The sequence below is a fragment of the Copadichromis virginalis genome, linkage group LG12 (assembly GCF_057382275.1).
Source record: "Copadichromis virginalis isolate Kocher_CV1m ecotype Utaka linkage group LG12, C_Virginalis_male_GT1.1, whole genome shotgun sequence".
NCBI classification, from domain to species: Eukaryota; Metazoa; Chordata; class Actinopteri; order Cichliformes; family Cichlidae; genus Copadichromis; species Copadichromis virginalis.
The window spans coordinates 20,963,665-20,984,162 of NC_140629.1; the positions used below are offsets into that span (position 1 = coordinate 20,963,665).

General features: G+C 39.1%; 1 protein-coding gene across 1 annotated transcript; it reads right to left on the minus strand.

The window, feature by feature from the left end:
* Positions 1-943: 943 nt before the first annotated feature.
* lnpep (leucyl/cystinyl aminopeptidase) lies at positions 944-19,282 on the minus strand. Its single transcript, XM_085475271.1, has 22 exons — positions 18,831-19,282; positions 16,725-16,819; positions 16,048-16,250; positions 15,219-15,330; positions 14,846-15,103; positions 14,560-14,750; positions 12,533-12,671; positions 11,740-11,874; positions 11,473-11,593; positions 11,206-11,357; positions 11,005-11,118; positions 10,774-10,905; positions 10,498-10,632; positions 8,486-8,646; positions 8,310-8,398; positions 7,997-8,180; positions 7,735-7,891; positions 6,684-6,868; positions 5,118-5,279; positions 3,458-3,598; positions 3,290-3,371; positions 944-3,194 (listed from the first exon to the last, which is right to left on the minus strand). Exons 1-22 carry the CDS (start codon positions 18,856-18,858, stop codon positions 3,063-3,065), a joined length of 3,108 nt encoding a protein of 1,035 aa, XP_085331397.1. The 5' UTR covers positions 18,859-19,282; the 3' UTR covers positions 944-3,062.
* Between the last annotated feature and the right edge of the window lie 1,216 nt (positions 19,283-20,498).

A 20,498-nucleotide genomic window follows, 5' to 3' on the forward strand; every position in this document is an offset into this window, starting at 1 on the left:
AAATAAAAATGACAACTGAAGTTTGAATGGCTGGATTTATGCCAGTTATTTTATATATGGAGCCAAACAACCAAACAGTCCTGTTTTACCTTCCCACTGTAAGGATCGGGCATCTGGGTTTTACATGAATACATCCAAACATAGTCAGTATCAGTATCAATCAATCTCGGACTGTAAGAGCATGAATTAGGGCAGGTAGAAACATTTACAGCAGAGCTATGATGGCCTCTGGTGGTGCAGCGGAGAAGTATCATTGATGACTTCCGGTTGTTTAAAGCTTCCAGGTTTCCAGGCTGCTCTAGTGCCTGCTGTTTTCATACTGCCATTCGTCTGCACATCAGAGAACATGCACTGACTCAGAAACCAATTAGATCAATGTTCTGCTCATCCACAAACCCTTCCTGGTCGCCGGGCAGACTTTAAGTTTGACTGTAAACAGATCTTATACTTTTCTTAATACTGAGCGAGCTTTAGTGCGATTTTATATTCTATTCGGATCTGTCCCTACATAACCCTAAACTGAGAGATTCTCTTTTACCTAAGCCATGTACGTAAGACTCAATGGTGCAAGCTTATTTCATAGAGTTACTTTAATTAAATTCACTACAGCTGTCAGTGATGGTCTGAAGAGGCGTATTCACAGAAGGATGCACAGACCTCTGCAGGCTAGGCACCAGCACCCTGTCTGCCATTAGGTTTCAGGATGAAATCCTTTGATTGTCATAAAAACTTCTGAGTATCATTTGGTTTTGGTTGTTTGACTTTATGTAATGATTTGGTATCCTTTTATTACTAACACATTACCCGGTCCATATCTGCATAGATATCCAGCATGCTTTTCTTTTTAACCACTGAGATCTGATGTGTTTTCAAAGTGTTTCTTAAACGTTTTTAAACAGTATATAAACTATACAAACCTTTTGGAGGAAGAAAAAAAAAACCCTTTATTATTTATATTTTTATTCAAATGAAGAGCAACAAAATGATAAAAGCATCTACAGCATTTCATTAATGTGCAACAAAAACAAAGACAGTCTGACTGGCTTTACTGCACATGTGGTCCTCTACAGTAGCCCTATCATCACATACTATGATTGCCAGGACTCTGACAGAAAATGAGACATGAAAATCAAACTCTCCGGCTAATGTAACAAGATAGTAAGGCCTTTCTAAGGAAAATGAGCCAAAATCATCAGGAGGATAAAAATGCAAGGATTCCAAAATATTTCTGTAAAGTCATTATAGATATAATGGAATAAATAAAGGGGGAAACTTTACTGGTAAAGTGTAACCAAATCGGTACCATCTCAGTTCTTCACAGTGCCGTACACCATCGTTCTCACCTGTTCACAGGAATAGTTGCATTCTCCGAAATAAAAAAAAGGCCACCATTACCAGCAACTGTGCACAGATGCCTTTGTAACAACAGTCTGTTGTTACTGTTTTGGACATTGGGTTTTTTTTTTTGTTTTTTTTTTACACATCAATGGAACAAACAATATTATGACCACCAAAAAAGAGATGCAGGCCTCCTGAATGTAATGATGATCACATTTCACCTGCCAATCATGGCAAGCAATAGAGTGAATAAGTACCGCTTTGGCTGAGGGTACAGCTGTACTTAAATAACATCTTGTTGCAAAACTGGAGGAGCTATCTCAAGACAATAAATAGTGAACATACAGAGGTGGTTAACACTGGACCAACTTTAAACATTCCTATTTTTGGCTGACAAGTAACAGCTTACTGAGCAAACTATCAACATGGATTGTTCTTCTGTATACTTTGGATACTTAAATATGCACATTAGCCCTTAAAACACAACATTCATGAGCAAATGACCTCCAGGTGTTGTCTCAAATCAAGAGATGCAGTAAAACACTTTAACCAAGACTCCTGATCAGGTAGATGTGTACAGTCACACACACACACACACACACACACACACACACACACACACACACACACACACACACACACGAGAAAGCTAATTATTAAAATGTTTAAAGTTTAGATGTTTAAAATGGTACATCCAAAACGGCAAGGGAAAAGGCTTTGGGGTTGAGCATATCTACACTATAATTACAACTTTACAAGCGGAAAAAGCCAAAGAGTGAGTCTGTAAAGTGACTTCATTGCAGGAAAGTGATCCAAATTTAAAAAGAAAAAAAAAAAAAATTAAAAAATTGTTGATTAAAGCTTGGCTGGGATTAAAGTTTGGGGGAGAGATAGAAAGGAAGGAAGAAATGAATGTTTAGCTCCAGTGTGCACTGCCTGCTCTCACCTAAGACACAATGGCTATCATTTTAAACCTGCACTATTTTTTGTACATCATCTACAGTACACAGTGGGATATTTTTGTCAGTACATTCATTCAATACCAACACACTGGCATCTACTCATCAACGAACAAATCTTGTAGCCCAACCATGACTAGTATAGCAAACACTTGGGATCGCATGAATAATTAGTACAGGCTGACAGGTAGATATTCTTCCAACAAAAAGACACGTGGTTACTTTAACTCTAAGGATAATCCTATCTATCAAGTAACATTAATTTAAATTCATCATTGCTGAGAAATCCCTGACAGCTGCATCTTCACATACACAGTAATATTGACATTAATCATACTATTGAGTTTATTTTAAAGTGGCCGTTTTACAGCTCACGATGAAAGGTGCCTGAGAGGTGGTTGGGCCAAAGGAGTGTGGGTGAAAGCATGATTGTCTGCTCAGGCGTGAGGTTTAGATGAGAACTGCGGAAGAGGTTTGGTCAACAGCATAAAACATGAGGAGTGTGTATTGCATCTGACGACCCCCTGTCACAATCACACACACACAATCAGATCCACCCTGAGCTATCATGTACAACTTACAGGACCAATCTCAAAAATTAAAACAACCTGTCCAACCAGCTAGAGCACAACCACTGATTAGCGCTCTGGTCTGGATGAGGGGAGGTAAAGGACACAGTCCTAAGATAGTGCAAATACTGTTGTTGTCTCAAAGAAACAGCCCAGTTGCTTGTTACTGGGGTGGAGACTTGTTGGAGCATCTGTGTTACAGCCATTTTCGGAGTGTAGGCAGGTTCCTGTCCATCCAGCGCTGATTCAGCTTTATGGTTTCCAAAGCTTCCTGCACGCTCCTCATCTGAGAGCCACGCTCCTTCAGACCAGAGAAGAAAGCCTGCACCTATAAGACATCAAAACACACAAGCTCAGCTCACGAAACAAGTACACTGAGAGTCAAACAAATGCATTCTCATAAGAAATGACTTAAGGACATACTTTATGAAGTTGTGCCTGTGTGGAGGACTGGGAGGTAACAGATTTGATGATTGCCTGGATGGCAAAGGAGCCAATAGGGAACCTGCAGCCCAAAAGACAAAATCGTTGAATTTTCAGGTGAAATTATCTCAAAATGCTATACAAAGGGAAACTCTGAGACTAACTTACTTCTCTATGAGGCGGTCCCAGTTCTCTTGTATGAAGTCCCAGGCAAACAAACAACCAGCAAAGCTCTGACACATAGTGCTGATAACCAAAGGCAACTCCTGAGTCTGAATGAGACTTCCCCTCAGACCAAACGACAGAATCCTAGAAAGAAACCAAACATGTCAAAAGGACCCTGATTGTAACTACACAGCGTGGGGATCAAACAATCTTTAGTATAAAGAAGTACATTTTGAAAGCTTTAAGTTGAGATAGAGGAGAATTTTAAAAAACTGAAGCCATAAACCAAAGTGTAATGCTCTTTGCCGCTCTCCCTTAAAAATGTGCCAGAAAACAGAACATAGCATTACTTCAAAATAACTGGGAAGTCTGTGGTCATTACAATTCCCAGATCAATGTGAAAATGCACAAAATCTTCATTTGCTGACTTCTTGTTGAAATCTAGAAACATTTTTTATACTTTCACTCCTGTATACTAATGCTGGTATTATCACAAAAGGCTTAACAATACATCCTATTGAAAATTCAGGGGAGTTAATGACTTTACTGTAAAGCCATCCAGTGGGTCGAATTGGACCCTTTGGTGTTTGACACACGTTTGACACCACTGCCGTACATCTCAAAGGTTTATAACTATTATATTAACAGGTTTTAAAACAAATAACTTCTAATATACAAATCTCAACCTTTTAATAACAACATTTTCACGACTTGTTAAATATCCATGATAAATAAATGCAGATGTACAGAGAGACAGGGCAGTGTCTAGCAGATGTTGCGATTCACCAGTCACATCAATCTATGATCTATGTCCCTGCTCTCACTTATGATCACAAGCTCTGAGTAGTGACCAAAAGAATAAGACCGATGCAAGCAGCAGAAATGATCTTTCTTTGAAGGCTGTCTGGGGTCTTCCATGGAGACAGGACTCAGTGTAGAGCTGCTACTCCTCTGTTTTGAAAGATCCCAGCAGAGGTGACTAGGATCCCTTCTGGGCCCCTTTTGGATGAGATGTTTTGTGCCTGTTCTACCAGTAAGAGCCCCTGGGGCAGACCAAGGACATGCTGGAGAGATTACATCTGGGAGCAACTGAGTTTACACCAGAAGAGCTGGTGGAGCAAGGTCTGTGCTTCTCTGCGTAGGCTGCTGTTTATTCACACCCGCATGGATGGAAATAAATGGATGGACTTACTGAAAAAGACATCAGCTACATTCTAACATAATCTAGCATCCCCAAAATGCAGTCTAATCAACTTATTGAAGATCAGTTTGTTTAGATGTGTGGGGCACCATTATACATTACAGTATAATGATGCCCCAAACGCAGAACAAGTTTGAAGTAATTTAATAACAGTTTTCCACCTGCTGAGTCAGTAAACATCAAGATTGCTTATGCCAGAAACAAAAAACAAACTATAAATACTTCGCAGGGTCAGTAACAATTTTTACATGTAAACTACAGTAATATAACTACAGCACTGACAAGGTGAGTAACTGTGAGACCTTGAGTATGTCAAACTTTTGCTCTGGTGGAATCAAGTGAAGTCATTTTAATGGCATCGCAGGACTTTGAGTTGCAGATGAAATTAATGGGCGGGGAAACGGACTTTGTTAAAATAGCGCATAATTAACAAATGCAAAAACAAAAACAAAAAAAACTTACTGTACTAAACGTTGTGGGTTCTGAGTGGATGCTAGGCCCTTTAGCATTTTCCGCTTCTCTGAATCGTACGTGGCATGTACATATATGTTGAAAAGAGCGTCCCAGGTTTCATCAGACCGGCCAGCCACTGTAAATACAGTCTGCTGCAGATCACCAGGAATCCTATGACAATAAATACAAAAGAAACAGACTTTTACTTTTGCTACTCAATTCTAATTTTCTGATTCCATTAGGTCCCATCACCTTCCATAGAGATTGAAAATGTGGCGTAAAACCGCAAAGGATTATGGGTACGAGTGGCAAGCGGTACTAGCACACGCAGGCTTTCACATGAAAACAGTCACACAGTGATAAAAAGAAACAGAAAGAATGGCAAGATGCTGTTGTATTATTAACTGCAATAGCCGGTCGCATACCAGCCACGGGAAGCCGACCGGTAAAGAGATCAGTTGTTATCGGATTACGTTGTGGAAGAGAAATTGTTTAAGCCATGTTTCCGAAGTAACAAAGAGCCGACGGATGACCTGGATTGCAGCCATTCGAAGACCAAATATAATGTCCCAGAACACTCCAGTTCACATGTTAGTCTGCTCCAAGCATTTCCATAAAGGTAAGTCTTCTGTTTAACATGATTGTTGATGTAGGTTACAAATAAGTCTTATATTGATTTGAAATGAATTCGTTACGCTATGCTGCTTTGTTCACTGTGGCTTTGCGGGCCAATGTTTGTTGTGTTTTTTAGGAAAACCAGCCTACAAAATGCTGGAATACAGACTGGGCACCCTCTATCAACCTGGGTCATACTGATTTTAAAGCTGCTACCACAGCGGGATTTGATCGGTTAAGAGAGAGAGAGCTCAAAACAGCCATGAAAAGTCCCACATATATGTGCCCAAGTGTTGTATTGAAGCAATCAAGTGATGAATAACTGTTTTCCAATATGTTGTTTTAATATGGTTTTTTGGCATTGTTGATTTGTTTTTCACCGAAGCAGCTAATAAAGCATGATGGAATACAATGTTGCGTCTTTCCTGTAAGATTCTATAATAGAATGAAACAATAATGCCAGTTATAAATAGAGACATTGAATTGAATGAATTCTTATTTTATTTCTATTAGATCTGAAAATGTTGTGTAATACTACAACCTGAAATGACAAATAGATTGCGTTGGCCAGGAGATAAAGAAAAAAATGTAACAACAGCTGTGAAATGGAATAGTCCAAATCACCAAAGTAAACTGGACCTGGGCTTGTTGTAGGGATCTGAAGTTTTTAAACATTTTGTGAGTGCATACACTCACCGTCGTTTTGTACACAACAGTTTTGGGGGCAAATAAAATGCAAGTAGGGATTAAAACCGCAGAATTAATGATGCTGGAAATACTAGCTCTTGATGCAGTGTTTTGATTTTGTTGCCACTCCTACCCACAATACAATGCGCAAAAGTCACGTGGTCTGTCAATCTCTATTTCTAAAATGATGTTTGACTAATACTGTTCACCGTGTTACCAGCTTGAAACGAAGCAGAGTAAGACAATGAAATGTTTGTTGTGCTCTGGACGTACCTGAGGGTACCATTTGACTCCATGTACTTTTTGAACAGGGACGTGGCCTGCTGGGTGCAGTTTTCATCATTCAGATTACAGGCCATCTCCAGCAGAGCAGAGCGCAGCTCCTGTTTGGACACATTCTCTTCTTCTTCCCATGTTTGTTTGGCCGTCAGATTACGAAATTTGCTCATAATAAAATTCTGTCAAAAAACAAACAAACAAAACAAACCCCAAAACAAAACACATTCATTAGCATGATAAAGCCAAAACGCAGATGAACTAGGAAAAAGACTTGCTCTGACCTTATCAAAGATACGTTATGTGTTAAGTGTCAAATCAAAGTCAGATTTTTTTTTAGCAAATTAAAGTTTTATCACGTAATATGACGTAAAAAAAAAAGAAGTAATGTTAAAAGATGTAGATTAATAGTGAAATTAAAGAACGTCATACTGGCCGTTTTGTGAAATGTAACAATTGTGTCAATCGTGTTTACTGTTGAAGTCACTGCTGCTAGAAGAAGCAGGAGGAATTGTAAAGTGTACAGGGCTATACTCTCTGCTCAGATCCAGAGAAATGCGGCAAAACTGATCAGAAAACTCTTAACAGTATAAATGGATGACAAACCAAAGTACATTGCAAAATCAGTCCAAGAAAAACGAGGCATTCTTCAATGGCCAAGACATTCACCTGATCTCAATCAAATAGAGCAACTTTTCAGTCAAACTGAAAAAGAAGACAGAGAGACCCACAAATAAGCAGCGGCTGAAGGTGGCTGCAGTAAAGGCTTAGCAGAACATCTTAAGGGAGAAAACACACCAACTGGGGATACCTGTGAGTCCTAGACTTCAGGCAGGACTGCAAAGGACTTTTAGCCAGGTATTGAAAACTACCCCAGATACAGCTAATGTAAAGTTTTTTATTAAACCCCCTGAATTAAAGATTCAAGTCTGCACTTCAATCACATCTTGGCAGTTTGATTTAAAATCCATTGTTTTGGAGTCAGAAGCAAAACTTTAAAAATTCTGTCTTTACTGAAAATCTAATTTCTTGGGTGTGAGTTCAATACCTTCATGCGGGATGCAAGATTAGACTCCTGTCTTTTTTCAAGCTGTCGGTAGATATTATTGAGCTGTAAAAGGGCCTCTGTCACAGGAGAAGTCTCAGTGTCCGCTGAGACATATTTCAGTAGATTTATGACCTGCAGGAAGGACACACGTCCCAATCTAGTGACGACACGGGACAAACGAGGAACAGCAGAGCATCAAAATGAAGCAGAAGAAATTTAAAAAAGACTTTCATCACTAAATGCAATTAAAAGACTTTGATACCTGGAGAGAGCAAAGATGTTATGTATAAGTGAAGCACGGTCCTCGTGTGTAAGAACGCCGACATTTGAGAACAAAGCTTGAGCAAGAGCAGACCAGCCATCCTTTCCGTAGTCCACTATGTAGAAGCCTGTATTTTTGTAGTTCAACTTCAGCCAAGTTACATTTTTTGACAGCTTAAATGTGTCTGAAAATACAAAAAAAACAAACAAACCCCAAAACAAAACAAATAAACACATGAATACACTTAAAACTTTTCATTCGAGAGCAGCTCAGCCAAGGACAATTAGAATAGGTTTCTATTTTAGTCTTTTACCTGATTTATTTTTCAGAGTGAAAACCTGTCTGCACTCAGGGGCCAAACTACAGCTGTCGTTCACGTACGTCACTGGAATATGCCACAAGCTAAACAGAGTGCACACTACAGTTAGCACGGTGGTGTCCTTATGATTTATGTGTGTCTGTCTGTCTGTGTGGTAATGTGTAACCCACCTTGACGTATGCGTGGTATTGTCAGATGTGAGCAAGAAGTGCTCCTGTGCGAGTGTCACCTGGTTTCCCATGAGGTTCACAGTGACCAGTGGGAAGCCTTTCTGTGATGTCCACGATGTCATCATCTGCGATACATTCATGTGGTGCGTGGACTTATCGGTCTGAGGATAGGAAGGGGAATATTTGATCTGTGTGTGCAGCCAAATGTCACGCTTTCATTTTTTCTCCACACATGAGAATTAGTGTAGAAGGGGACTCATATTTTGCAGCTATATTCTCAAAATTTGTGCAAACAATTACAATTTCTAGTATCCAAATGGCAACAAAGTGTACACTACTCACAGAATCTATCCAAAAAGATCTCTTTGATGAACAGATCAAAGATAAACTCTAAACTATGAGAGACTTGTTGATCAAGTTGTTAGCATTGTGGCAGACAATAAGATGACTAAGCAAATGAAAGCATCAACTTTAACTGAGGTCATTAGGTTGAAACACTCTTGTCACAATTATATAGTCTTTGCATCTGTCTTGTGCTCTGCCATCAAAAGGGAATAAGCAAGAGAACAAGCAAGGGAACATTCTATGTAGAGCATATTAGCTACATTTGAATTATAGATTGACTGCAATACCTCAGCAAAGAGTAAACAGAATAAAAATATCTATTTAAAAAAAGAAGTTCTAAATAATCTCCATTATGAGACTATTTACCAAGTTAGAAAACAAGGTAATATAACATATCTATATTTAACAGGACTATTTTCAAAAGGCCTTATAAGAGCCTACTCAGGACTCATATATAATCATCTGTATCTTGCATAGTTGCAATGCTATCCACTAACAAAATCTTTCCTTATATGCAAAGACGTAAACAGTATAGTACAGATAAAGCACTTGTAGTTGCTGCTACAGTAGATTAGAGCCCATCAGGCATTATCTATTTACTAGTTTGATATCAGCAAGTATAATGTTGATAGATGACAAGTAAAAAAAAAAAAAGTAAAGCAGGGACAGGAGAAACACTCTTTAACCAGGTTATGAGTGTTGGTGTTACATAGTTTGTTCACCAGAGGGCACTATGCATCTTCCTTTTTGGTAACATGGGTGTTTGGAACTAGGATACATCCTGGTGACTAATTTTCTAGCCGTTTAAATGAGAGAGAAAAACTTTGTTTACTCAACGAGCCCAAAGGTCAGAACCTTCTTACAAATATTTCATTTGTATTTTAAGGGCTATATGAACCCATTAATCATATTTCTTATTAGACAATCATGTTTTAAATGTTGCTTAAAGGTGCGGCACTTTACATTCTGTATAATGTTGTAAATATGCACAATATCAGATTAACTTACAGCCTTTGGCTAGCCATAGCAGAACTAGCAGCAGTAGCCTCAGTTTCTTCCTGTCTAGCTTCTACACTCCAGTTTACTCCAGTTTATTCTGGCAAAACCAACCTACGGCTGCTCATGCTTTACTATAAAGTACTACAGATAAGCGCAGGCAGCACTCTGGCAGCCATCTGTTTTACTTTTCCCTCGTTCATTTACAATTTCCTTTCACGGACACACAGAGAGGTGTGTGCAGCCAACTGTAAAGGCTGCAGTCTGACAGTGCCCAGCGGTTGTGTAACATCTTTGACAATATCTTCCATTTAAAAAAATAAGAATGCTACATATAGCCAACTCTTATTTCTAGCAGCAACGTTTGAACTTCTAGTCAATTAGTCATGCACATCTTTTAACACAACAACCAGCTGATCCATGCAGATTTAGGGAGAGTGTAAATGAGTAAATAAATAGGTGTTGTGCGACAGAAAGAGAAAAAAAATTGATTTTTAAATCAACAAATATTGGTATTGGTCTTAAAAATACTGTATTGGTCAAGCTCTATGGTAAATTTTACCAAGGCTACATTTTGCCACAATCCCACTTCACAAAGGGGAAAAAATAACCAGCCACTGTGTCAGTAAAAACACACATATGCATGAACATAAAAAACACACCACTAATACCTGTGTGAGGCTGTTCCAGAGGTCATCAGTGTCTGTATTTAATCCACTGAACTGTTTGAGATATTCAATGATACCCTTTCTGAACTGTTGATCTCCGGGGAAGGAAGCATTCAGCATTAGAAGAATGGATGCACCCTGGAAGACAAAGAATAATAAACTAGCAATAAACTATCAAGAATTCATGTGAGGGTCACTATTTCCTTAAATGAACAGCTAGAAATCAAAGTTAAGTGAATTAATGAACAGCATGTGATGTACTTATAAGTCAGAGTTTACCTTTTCATAAGAGACAGAGTCAAACATCTCCTCTACTTGTTCTGTTGTATTAACGTCTGTCGACACAGCGTGCGAGGAGTTTAGTGCATCTTTGTCTAGGGCTCTGAACCGCACTGAGAGGAATAAATTACCCTGCAAACAAACAGGACATACTGCATATGTAGGAGCACATAACATTATCTGATTTAAAACTATGACAAATAATTTGGCAAGCTACACGGCAGAACGTACAGTTTCCAGGTCGGGCGACACTTCCTGCAGTGACATGTACTCCATGTAAGTGGCAAAGCCTTCGTTGAGCCACAGGTCATTCCACCATGTCATAGTCACCAGGTTTCCAAACCACTGTAAAACAAAAAAAAACAAAAAAACATTGGACATGTGAACATATTCACTGTTTCTTTTCACAGATACAAACACAAACAAAAGTACCTGATGAGCAAGCTCATGTGCTATGACAGAAGCCACCACTTGTTTTTCCAGGAGAGAAGACTCTTTGCCCACTAACAAAGTGGTTTCCCGAAAAGTGATTAGCCCCCAGTTCTCCATGGCTCCTGCCAGGAAGTCAGGAATAGCTACCAAGTCTGACACCAGAGAAAGACAGCATATGGGGTTGTGTAAAAACGGGACAGGGGGAGAACAGTTACACAAGGATAGAGCACAGAGTGTGTATAATTAAATATCCATTGGTTTACTCACCTAGTTTTTTGAGAGGGTAATTAATGTCAAAGAAGTTATTGTAAAACTCCAGCAGTTTAGAGGTTATGGTCAGAGCATACTCAGTGTGCCCATTTTTCTCTGGTACAGAGTAGACTGACACCTAACACAAACAATAAAAGGTATTTATATGTATACACATATATATAGTTTATCAACAACAGCACAGCCTCACTGAAAAATACATTTAAAAAAAAATATTTGCAGAGGCTGAACTGAAACAGAAAAATATTTCTCTGCTAGACCTACCTGGGTTTCTGAAACATTTTTGGTGTTAGGGGTGAAGTCAGCAACGATGAAGGCCACCAGGTAAGTGCTCATGTTAACACTGGTCTTTTCAAACTCATCCTGCACAAGGCCATTGGAGAGATTTGTGGATTTTGCCTGAAATACACAAAACAAGGATGTATTGAAGTCCTCTGCAATAAATCAGTATTGTTGACTTATTGTGGATGAATACAGCAGTGCAGCACACCATCTGGTAGTATTGACTGTACCCCCACCGTGACCTGAGAAGCCATAGTGGTTACAAGAATTACAAAGTCTTCAGGACAGGATATTATTATAATTATGCTTTGTAAACTGTGGTTACATAGTGACAAAGCACAATTGTAAGTTTACTGCAACTGACAGTATCTTAAAAAATCGAAACTCTGTGAACTCTATAATACAGTGGACAAACCCATCATGTAAGCCTCCTCAGAAGAAAGCATATTTCATTTTGTACATCCAAGCCGGTATGTAACAGCTGGCATTAATTTAAAATTGTCACCATTCAGCATCTGTACAAAAAAAGACGAATCACTTCTTCAAAAGCCAAACCTCTATTAGGATGTTAAACTCTCATGCTACTGTAACCAAATGTAATTCAAACCTTGTGTCAGTTTTCATACATTTAAATCTAGTCGGATACTGCCAAAAATAACAAATGAACAAGTGAATAAAAATAATTCAACCACATATGAATGAAGCCTTATAAAACACTGAGTAGAATGTTTCAACCATTAGTATCATAATGCAAAACTCATTCATTTTAAATTACCTTGGGCATGTTTGAAAGAGTCATGTAGGTTTTTTTTCTGCTGATTTTAATCAGGAATGTCGCTTTGAAAGCTGGTTCATCAAAACAAGGGAAGGTTTTCCTGGCCGACAGCGGCTCAAACTGTGTTGCTGCTAGGACTCTGGGGAAAAGAGGGGGTGAACATGACCATGCTGGAAATGTTTAAACTCCATAAAACATTTTCTTTCTGTATTTGTTATTTTTAAAGCACTCATTTGTTAGACTGTGGCGATGAGATGAGCTGACTCCATAGTCTGTACTTATGGCAGAACCAATTCAATTGTTCCTATATAGCACCAATTCACAACAATAGTCGCCTTAATGTGAAGTATATTTTAAGTGTAAGACCCTACAGTATTAGAAAAAAACTCCAACAAGACATCCCCGTGTGAGCAAACACGTGACAACAGTAGGAAAGAAAAAAACCCTTTTAACAGGAAGAAACCTCCAGCAGAACCAGGCTCGGGAAATGACAACTATCTGCCAGTTGAGAGTGAAGGGAAAGGGTAGACAGCAGAGAGAAACAGGTCAAAAGGAAAACTATAAGAGAAAAGGCAGGAGTTTTATAAGTACTAATGATTAAATGCACTAGTAGTGTATAAACACACAGGGAGTGAAAAGAAATGAGTGAAGATGAACTTGTCAGTGCATCATGGGAAGCCCCCAATAGCCTACGCTTAGTACAGTATGAGTCAGGGTCATTAGACCCAGGCTTGACTGTAATCTTTATCAAAAAAGAAAGCTTTGAACCTAATCTTAAAACGTAAAAGTAGAGTGGGAGAAGCCGTCTGTCTCTTCAAGTCCAAACTGGGTGCTGGTTCCAAAATACACGGACCTGATCGATGAAGCCTCCGATTCTACTTTTAAAAACTGTAGGAACCAAAATTAAACCTTGAATCTGAGAGCAAAGTGCTCTAATGAGGTGATATGGTCCTAAGAGGTCTTAAAGATAAGGTGGGACCTGATTATTCAAGGTTTTGTATATAAGGAGAAAAATTTTAAATTAAATTCTGGTGCCAATAAGAGAAATACGGTCTTTCTTTCTAGTCTCACAGCAGCATTTAGAATCAAATGAAGGGTTTTCGTGGACTTTTAAGGACAGCCTGATAACAATGCATTACAACAGTCCAGCAAGAAGTAATAAATGCATAAACTAGTTTTTCAGCATCATTCTGACAGGATGATTCTAATTTTAAAGATCTTGTCCACATGAATGAAGGCAGTCCTATATATTTGCTTGATGTGCACGCTGAAGGACATATCCTGGTCAAAATGACTCCAAGATGACTCACAGTGTTACTAAAGGTAACACTATGAGGCCATCTGAAGTAAATATCCTGTTAGATTTTTAGGGCTGAGTACAATAACCTCAGTTACATCTGAATTTAGAAGTAATTTAGGCCTTTATGTGTTTATGACATCCCTTTAATTTAACTAGTTGATTTGCATGACCTGGCTTCATGGATAAATAACGCTGTGCATCATCTGCATAGCAATAAAACTGTATGCAGTGTTTTGTTATAAGGTTGCCTAAATGAAGCAAGTATAAAGTAAAAAGTATTGGTCCCAGCACAGAACTCCACGACTAACTAATTGGAAATCTATCCAACAGATATGACTCAGACCATTGCAGCACAGTTCATCTAATACAAACAGTATGTTCTAATATCTGTAGTAAAATCTTGTGGTCAGTGGTAGCAAACACTGTACTGAGGTCTAACAGGACAAACGCAGATATGAGTTCATTGCCAAAGGCCATTAGAAGATGTTTCATAACCTTCACTAATACTGTTTCAGTGCTATGATGCACTCTCAATCTTGACTGATTAACTAGTCTAGTTAACTAGTCTTTCAAGATTCTTTGAACTAAAAGGAAGATTAAAAACAGTCTATAATTAGTTACAACAGCTGGAACAAATAAGAACTTTTTAAGTAATGCCTTAATTACCGCCACCTTAAAAGCTTGTGGTAAGTAGCCTGCTAATAAACAGCCAATGAGCAAGGGGTACCTTTTGTTTTCATCCTTATCAATGTAGAAGCTCTTGTAGAAACCATCATATGCGTTTGAGAAGTTGGCAGAATATTCCATTGTCAAAACACAGTACTGGCCTGCTTTCAGCTCCTCTGAGAAATTAACAGCTAACTGCTGTCTGGGTTTGTATTCCAGTACAGTCACATCACTGGCCTGCCCATCACCCAACTGGAAGAGAGAAAGTGTTAGTCACAGACTAGCAGACAAAAAAAAAAAAAAGTAAATTTATTCATCAGAACACAAAAAATTCTCTTCAAACCCACTTTGAAGGTTGCTTTGGTAATGTTGAGATTAGCACCATGGAATACAATGCGGTTTGTGCTGTGAAGTATAGACATGCTGATAACAGTTCTGCCCGTGAAGGTCATTTTGTCGAGGTCGGGGTTCAGGGTGAGGTCATAGCTGAGAGGTTTTATGCTTTGAGGGAGTCGGAGCTGTGCCCATGGAAACAATTCACCATTTGTGGAGATGGGGTAGACTGGCTCAATGGGATTGGTCTTGTTTGGCTTATGACAACCTGCCTGCAGAGGATAGAGAGTTGGAGTGAGCAATGAATGTGTGACTGAGCATGGAGAAAAATAAAATGTTTTTGCTCTGAAATTGATATTCTTGAAGACTAATTAATATTTTCCTTACTTTAGTAAAGGTGCAGCCAGGTAGGAAGTAGAATACCATGGTCACTGAGGCCACTATCACGAGGAATAACACACATACAACTATGGTACGTGATGAGGGTCGTGAACATGACCTGAAATCAAAACGAGATTAACATTACTTACACTAACTCATTTTAAATATGAAGAGGATCTCTCTGCTAACTTGATTGTCAAGTTTTGGTTAATGCGAGCTTTCATAACCGGCATTTAGACAGCGAGTATAAAAATGATCATCTTTCAGTATGAGACAGTTTGCCGGTGAAAGTTGAAGCCTTCACATGCGAAAGTTTTTTATTATGTGACAGGATGTGGTATCTGCATACAGCTTTTTTTAACATTTACCTTATGTAGTCAATAACAGTACTTTGAGGTTAACCTGCACAATTATTTTAACTATGACTTTGCTATATTTAATGGTTACTTTTTTGATCCGGAAGCACAACTCAAACTTAGACCATCTTAGCCTGTGTTGTCATTGCTGTCATTTCATTCTTGGCACAATGACATAATATAGTTTTAAAACAAAATTGGAATTGTAGCCACAAGTTTTCTGACAGGACTCCTAACAGCATGTCTCTTCATAAATATATATTTGTTTTTCAACAGTACTAACAACTCTGCTGGGCAAACAGGGACTACCAATGTTGTTGTACATGCTGTACTTTTATCTTCCGACTCACTAAGTCAAAATTTGTTTTCCAAAAATACTCAGATCATATAATAATACTAAAGTATTTATGAAGCCCTATATGCCACAGAGAAAAAATAATTTTTTAAGTAAACTTGCTGCACATTATCCCATACTTTACCTTGGTGGTGCCTGTCTGGTGTAAGGAGAAGAGTTGGATCTGTGAGCAGAGCTTCGGTTCATAAAAGACATGCCCAACAAACGTGCTGAAGACTCGCAGTCCTCCTCATCGTCATCCATGTCGTTTTCCCCCAGGCCTCGCACAAGTAACCGTGAACTACGGGGTTCATATGTCACTTCATCTGGATCAAGAGCAGGAAACGTCTGGAGAGAGCATATCCAGTAGGTTCTATTATCCTCTGGTTAAATCATGCAGATTCCTATTCATTGTATAGACTTTCCATGTAAGTTAGTTAGCACGGGGTAAAATGTCATATGTAGAGGGGGTGACGAGACTGAGTGCAGAGAAATGAATGATAAAAACAATAATCAGGTAAGAGAAGAGTCCAGATAACAGGTAATGAAAGAAGATGTGTTTTAATAATGATTGTAGCTGTCCTTTCTGCAGCTGCAAAAGGATCGAGGAGCTTTAAGAGAGGATTTGGTGACTATTAGAGAATGAGAAAGTGTAAAGACTTTATCTATAAGGCTGTATGATGCAGCATCACTGCGGTGACTGAAAACTAAAACTGCATATGAAGTATTACCATGATGAAGAGATAGCATTGTCAGACAGAAGCAGCTTACAACTATTTGCCCCAATTCGCTCACATTATCAACCCTGACATACTGGCATACCGGAAAGGCTGTGGAGTCTTTGGCTAAATCCACAACATCGGGCTCTTCTTCAAACATGCTGTTCTCAATCATGTTCCTCGGCAGGCTGGCACGCTCTGTAGCACAAAGAGGAAGAGAAATCAGACAGATGCTGCTAAAAAAAAAGGGAAATGATTGAAAGGAGAGAGATGTAACAGAATTAAGATGTAGAATTACAGAGTAGCAGAAGAGACTATCTGGCACAAAGAGCAATGTTGTCACTGAATGCGCTTTCAACACAAAGCCACGTTTCATAAAGTGCTCACAGAGTTTTTGCAATTTCCCGTTAGAACACCTTCTTCAGTATTTCCTGCTTCTTTTATCTACACAGAACAGGTTTATCAGGTTGTTGAAAGACTAAACTGCAGACATTACAAACCTGGAATAACTTCTTCTCCACAGGGAAAAGAAGTGAAAAAAGTCCCCAAATAGGAAAACGCTAAAGCAAAGACTACTCATCACTAGACCATGTCACATGCAGTTTTTAAAGGCGTGCATTTCCTCAAACTAACCTGCATATGCAGCTTTATGACAAGAGAAGGCCTTGTTTTACAAACTTTAAGTCACTGCCTGGAAGCCAGACTTTCCCCACAGTAATTCCTGAAACAATCAGAGGCATGTTCAACTTCCTAATTCAATAACTAAAGTATTAAAATGATGAACTGTGCAACTCTGCAGTTTCAGCCCCACAGTCCATTCATGGTTTTACAGCCTAAACAGTTTTCACTTTCCATTTCATGGCTGTAAGTGGAAAGCACAGAAAGACACTGAACACCTAAAGTGTTCACTCAAAAACAACTACAGCAAACAAAGATGAGCTTTAACTCCCAAAGAAAGTCAGCAGACCAGAAATGTCAGAGGTGAATTATTTTGCTCCTTGTGTGCTCAGTACAGTGTTTCTGATATGACAGCGTGGGTCGACACAGTCTCCCTGTCTGGACCACACTGCTGCATGATGAATATCTATAAATAGGTTAGGAGCTAAGCAATGGGCAAAGTGGAAGGTCTACAAGGGTTTATAAGAATAGCAGTGACTAAACACGTTAAACAGATATTTCATATGAGCAAAATGACATTCTCAGAAGAGAGAAGTGGTTATGGTGATGGTTATGATTAAGCAGGATAAATGTAAAACACCCACAGGTCTGTGTGTAAATACACTAAAGCAGTCTATCGGCAAACTGGGGTTTTCCTGTTTATGCAAAACAAGTACAAACCCAACAGCAGACTCACAGAACTACAGCTAAATATGTGCCTGTGTTTGGCAGGTGTGTCCCCAAGTAATAAAACACAGAAAACACACTGCAAAATGGCTCACTCTTTAAAGTTTATAGGAAGGGAGAATATGTAAACGTTTTAACATCATTATCTGATGAAAATGTGATTACGAAATACAAGTTTGGTCTCAGAAAATCACCAAGTCACAATCAAACCTCCTTACTTGCACGCAAAGATACACAAAAACAGGAAGTCAAACTACAGTGATTTTGCTGCTGCTGCTACTTTCCTCTGAGCTGTTATAGTGTGTACACAGCCCTCTCTTTTGTTTGCTCTAATAAAACAATGCACGTCCTGGGACCATAACAGAGGTTATAAACAACATGAGCGGCTGGGAGCGTGACTTATCGGCGCTCCACGTCAGGAGAAAACACAGCAGCTATCAAACCAAGCACACTTATATCGAGCGAACAGTGCTGCTATGCTGTTACAGATAACTTGAAACGTAACAGGGTGCTGTGTTAACACAACCTCTGTTCTTAAGCTGTTAGAAATGTGTTTCACTATCTTTATTTCAGTTAAAATATTTAAGCAGCCCACTGATTGATGCTTATGGGGAAATGAAACTCGTATGCAAATGTAAGTGTCATGTCACGGTAGGACTATCAACAATCAACAAGATCGATTGAGAGTAAAATTAAGGAAATTACGCAGCAAAGACAAAGCTGCTTTAATACAGTTTTTAAAAAGTCAATCGCAGCATGTGTCCTCGGGTGAATGTCACTCCCAGCCAAATGTCCCGACAGTTATTAGCTGGCCTGCTGCTGTTAGCTTGCTCTTTTACTGTACCCTCTGCCCGTGTCTACTTACCTGAACTGTTACTGTCAAACAAATCCATGGTAAGATATCTCAAAAGATCTTGTCCCGTCCAAAACAAAAAAATTGGGAAACCTCTGCACTCTCAAAGACGCTAGACAGCCGAAATGATTTTATCGCTGGCAACAACCCACCGCAGGCTCCCTGACACTACACTAGCGGTAGCTAACTACGTAGTAGCTAGCCTGAAACTAGCCAACTTCTGACAATTGTAACCGACTGAAATACATTCAGTTAGCTAACGTTAGCCGCTTTCCATAACTTTATCGCCCATAGCTGTTTATTCAAGTTAAAAAGCGAGTAAGGGGCGGTTGTCGTTAACTAATACACCTTGAGCTAAAAACACATGAACTACTCTTGCTCGCTAAAACGCTCGGCAAACAACAAACACACGAGCAAATGACACTTTTCCTCCTCTCCGATCAGTTGTTGACGACCTCCCGTCAAATTACAATACTCACATCTGATTGGATGTTCCCACCGGGAGGCGGGGCCACGTGCACGACGGATGCTTGCGCCCCTACCAAAATAGGTTTTTTGGTTCTCCTGAGAGGACGACGTTCGTGTATATGGTAAATACAGCGTTTTTATATTCTATTTTGGATGTGTATGCATGTTTGTGTAAAGTGGGGGAAATAATTATTCCATTCCCTGTTGACTTCCAAAGAGATGACCAGTGCCTAGATTTTATGATAGTTTCATTTTAATCGCGAGAGACATAATATCAAACTATAATCAAGAAAAACAGATAAAAGTTATAGGTTGATTTTCATGTCATTGAGGGGACTATTTGATCCCAAGCAAAACAAACCCTTCTTGACAAGCACAGCAGTAAGATGTTTTTTGGAGTTGGTCAGCAGGTTTGTTCCCTCTCCTTTAGGGTTCTTGGTTGCTGTTTTTCAGCTCCCTCCACAGATTTTCTGTAGGACTGAGGTCTAGAGACTGTCTAGGCAACAGCATGATCATAATTTGCTTCTTCTTTAGCCACTCCTTTGTGGACTTGGTGGTATGTTTTGTTTTGGTTTTATCATCCACGACCCATCTTTAGTATTCCGGCTTAGGGAAGGAGGTTTTCATCCAGATTTTACAGTGCCGTCCATCAACCCTTCATTGTAGTTAAGTTGTCCTGTACCCTTAGCAGAAATGACCCCAAATCTTCTCTGGATCATTTAGATGTTCACTGGCAAACTTAAGACGGCCTGTACTGTGCCCTCTTGAGCAGGGAGACCTTGCAGGCACTGCAAGATTTCAGTCCATTACAGTGTAGTGTGTTACAGAAAGTGTTCTCTGTGACTGTGGTCCCAACTGCCTTCAGATCATTAACAAGCTCCACGTTTTGGACTATGTGTGTGTTTTTGTTGTTTTAGTATAATAACAACAAATAAAGATTTATGATAGGACAGAACTTAAATAGGAAGTTACAATGATGATTATACTAAACAGTGGCGATGTGGTGGGAATAATAAGCTTATACTTCTTCCTACTCCTTTATTCTCTCCCTTGTTTTTGTTGTCATGCTATTTAAATTGTTTTACTTTCATTTACAGCCTAAACCCTAATGATAGGCATTAAGTATTTATACCAAGACCCTAACATAATATAGGCGTACACAATCTACACTCAAGACATAAAGGATATGTTTCAGTTTATGCAACAAAAACG

Excerpts from the sequence above, each read along its gene's own strand:
- lnpep (XM_085475271.1), bottom strand. The coding sequence starts at position 18,858 with ATGGATTTGTTTGACAGTAACAGTTCAG. Across the intron at positions 15,104-15,218 it reads CTGGCTGCACCTTTACTAAA|GCAGGTTGTCATAAGCCAAA; the intron begins GTAAGGAAAATA and ends TATCCTCTGCAG. Across the intron at positions 11,875-12,532 it reads CTCTTTCAAACATGCCCAAG|GCAAAATCCACAAATCTCTC; the intron begins GTAATTTAAAAT and ends TGTGTATTTCAG.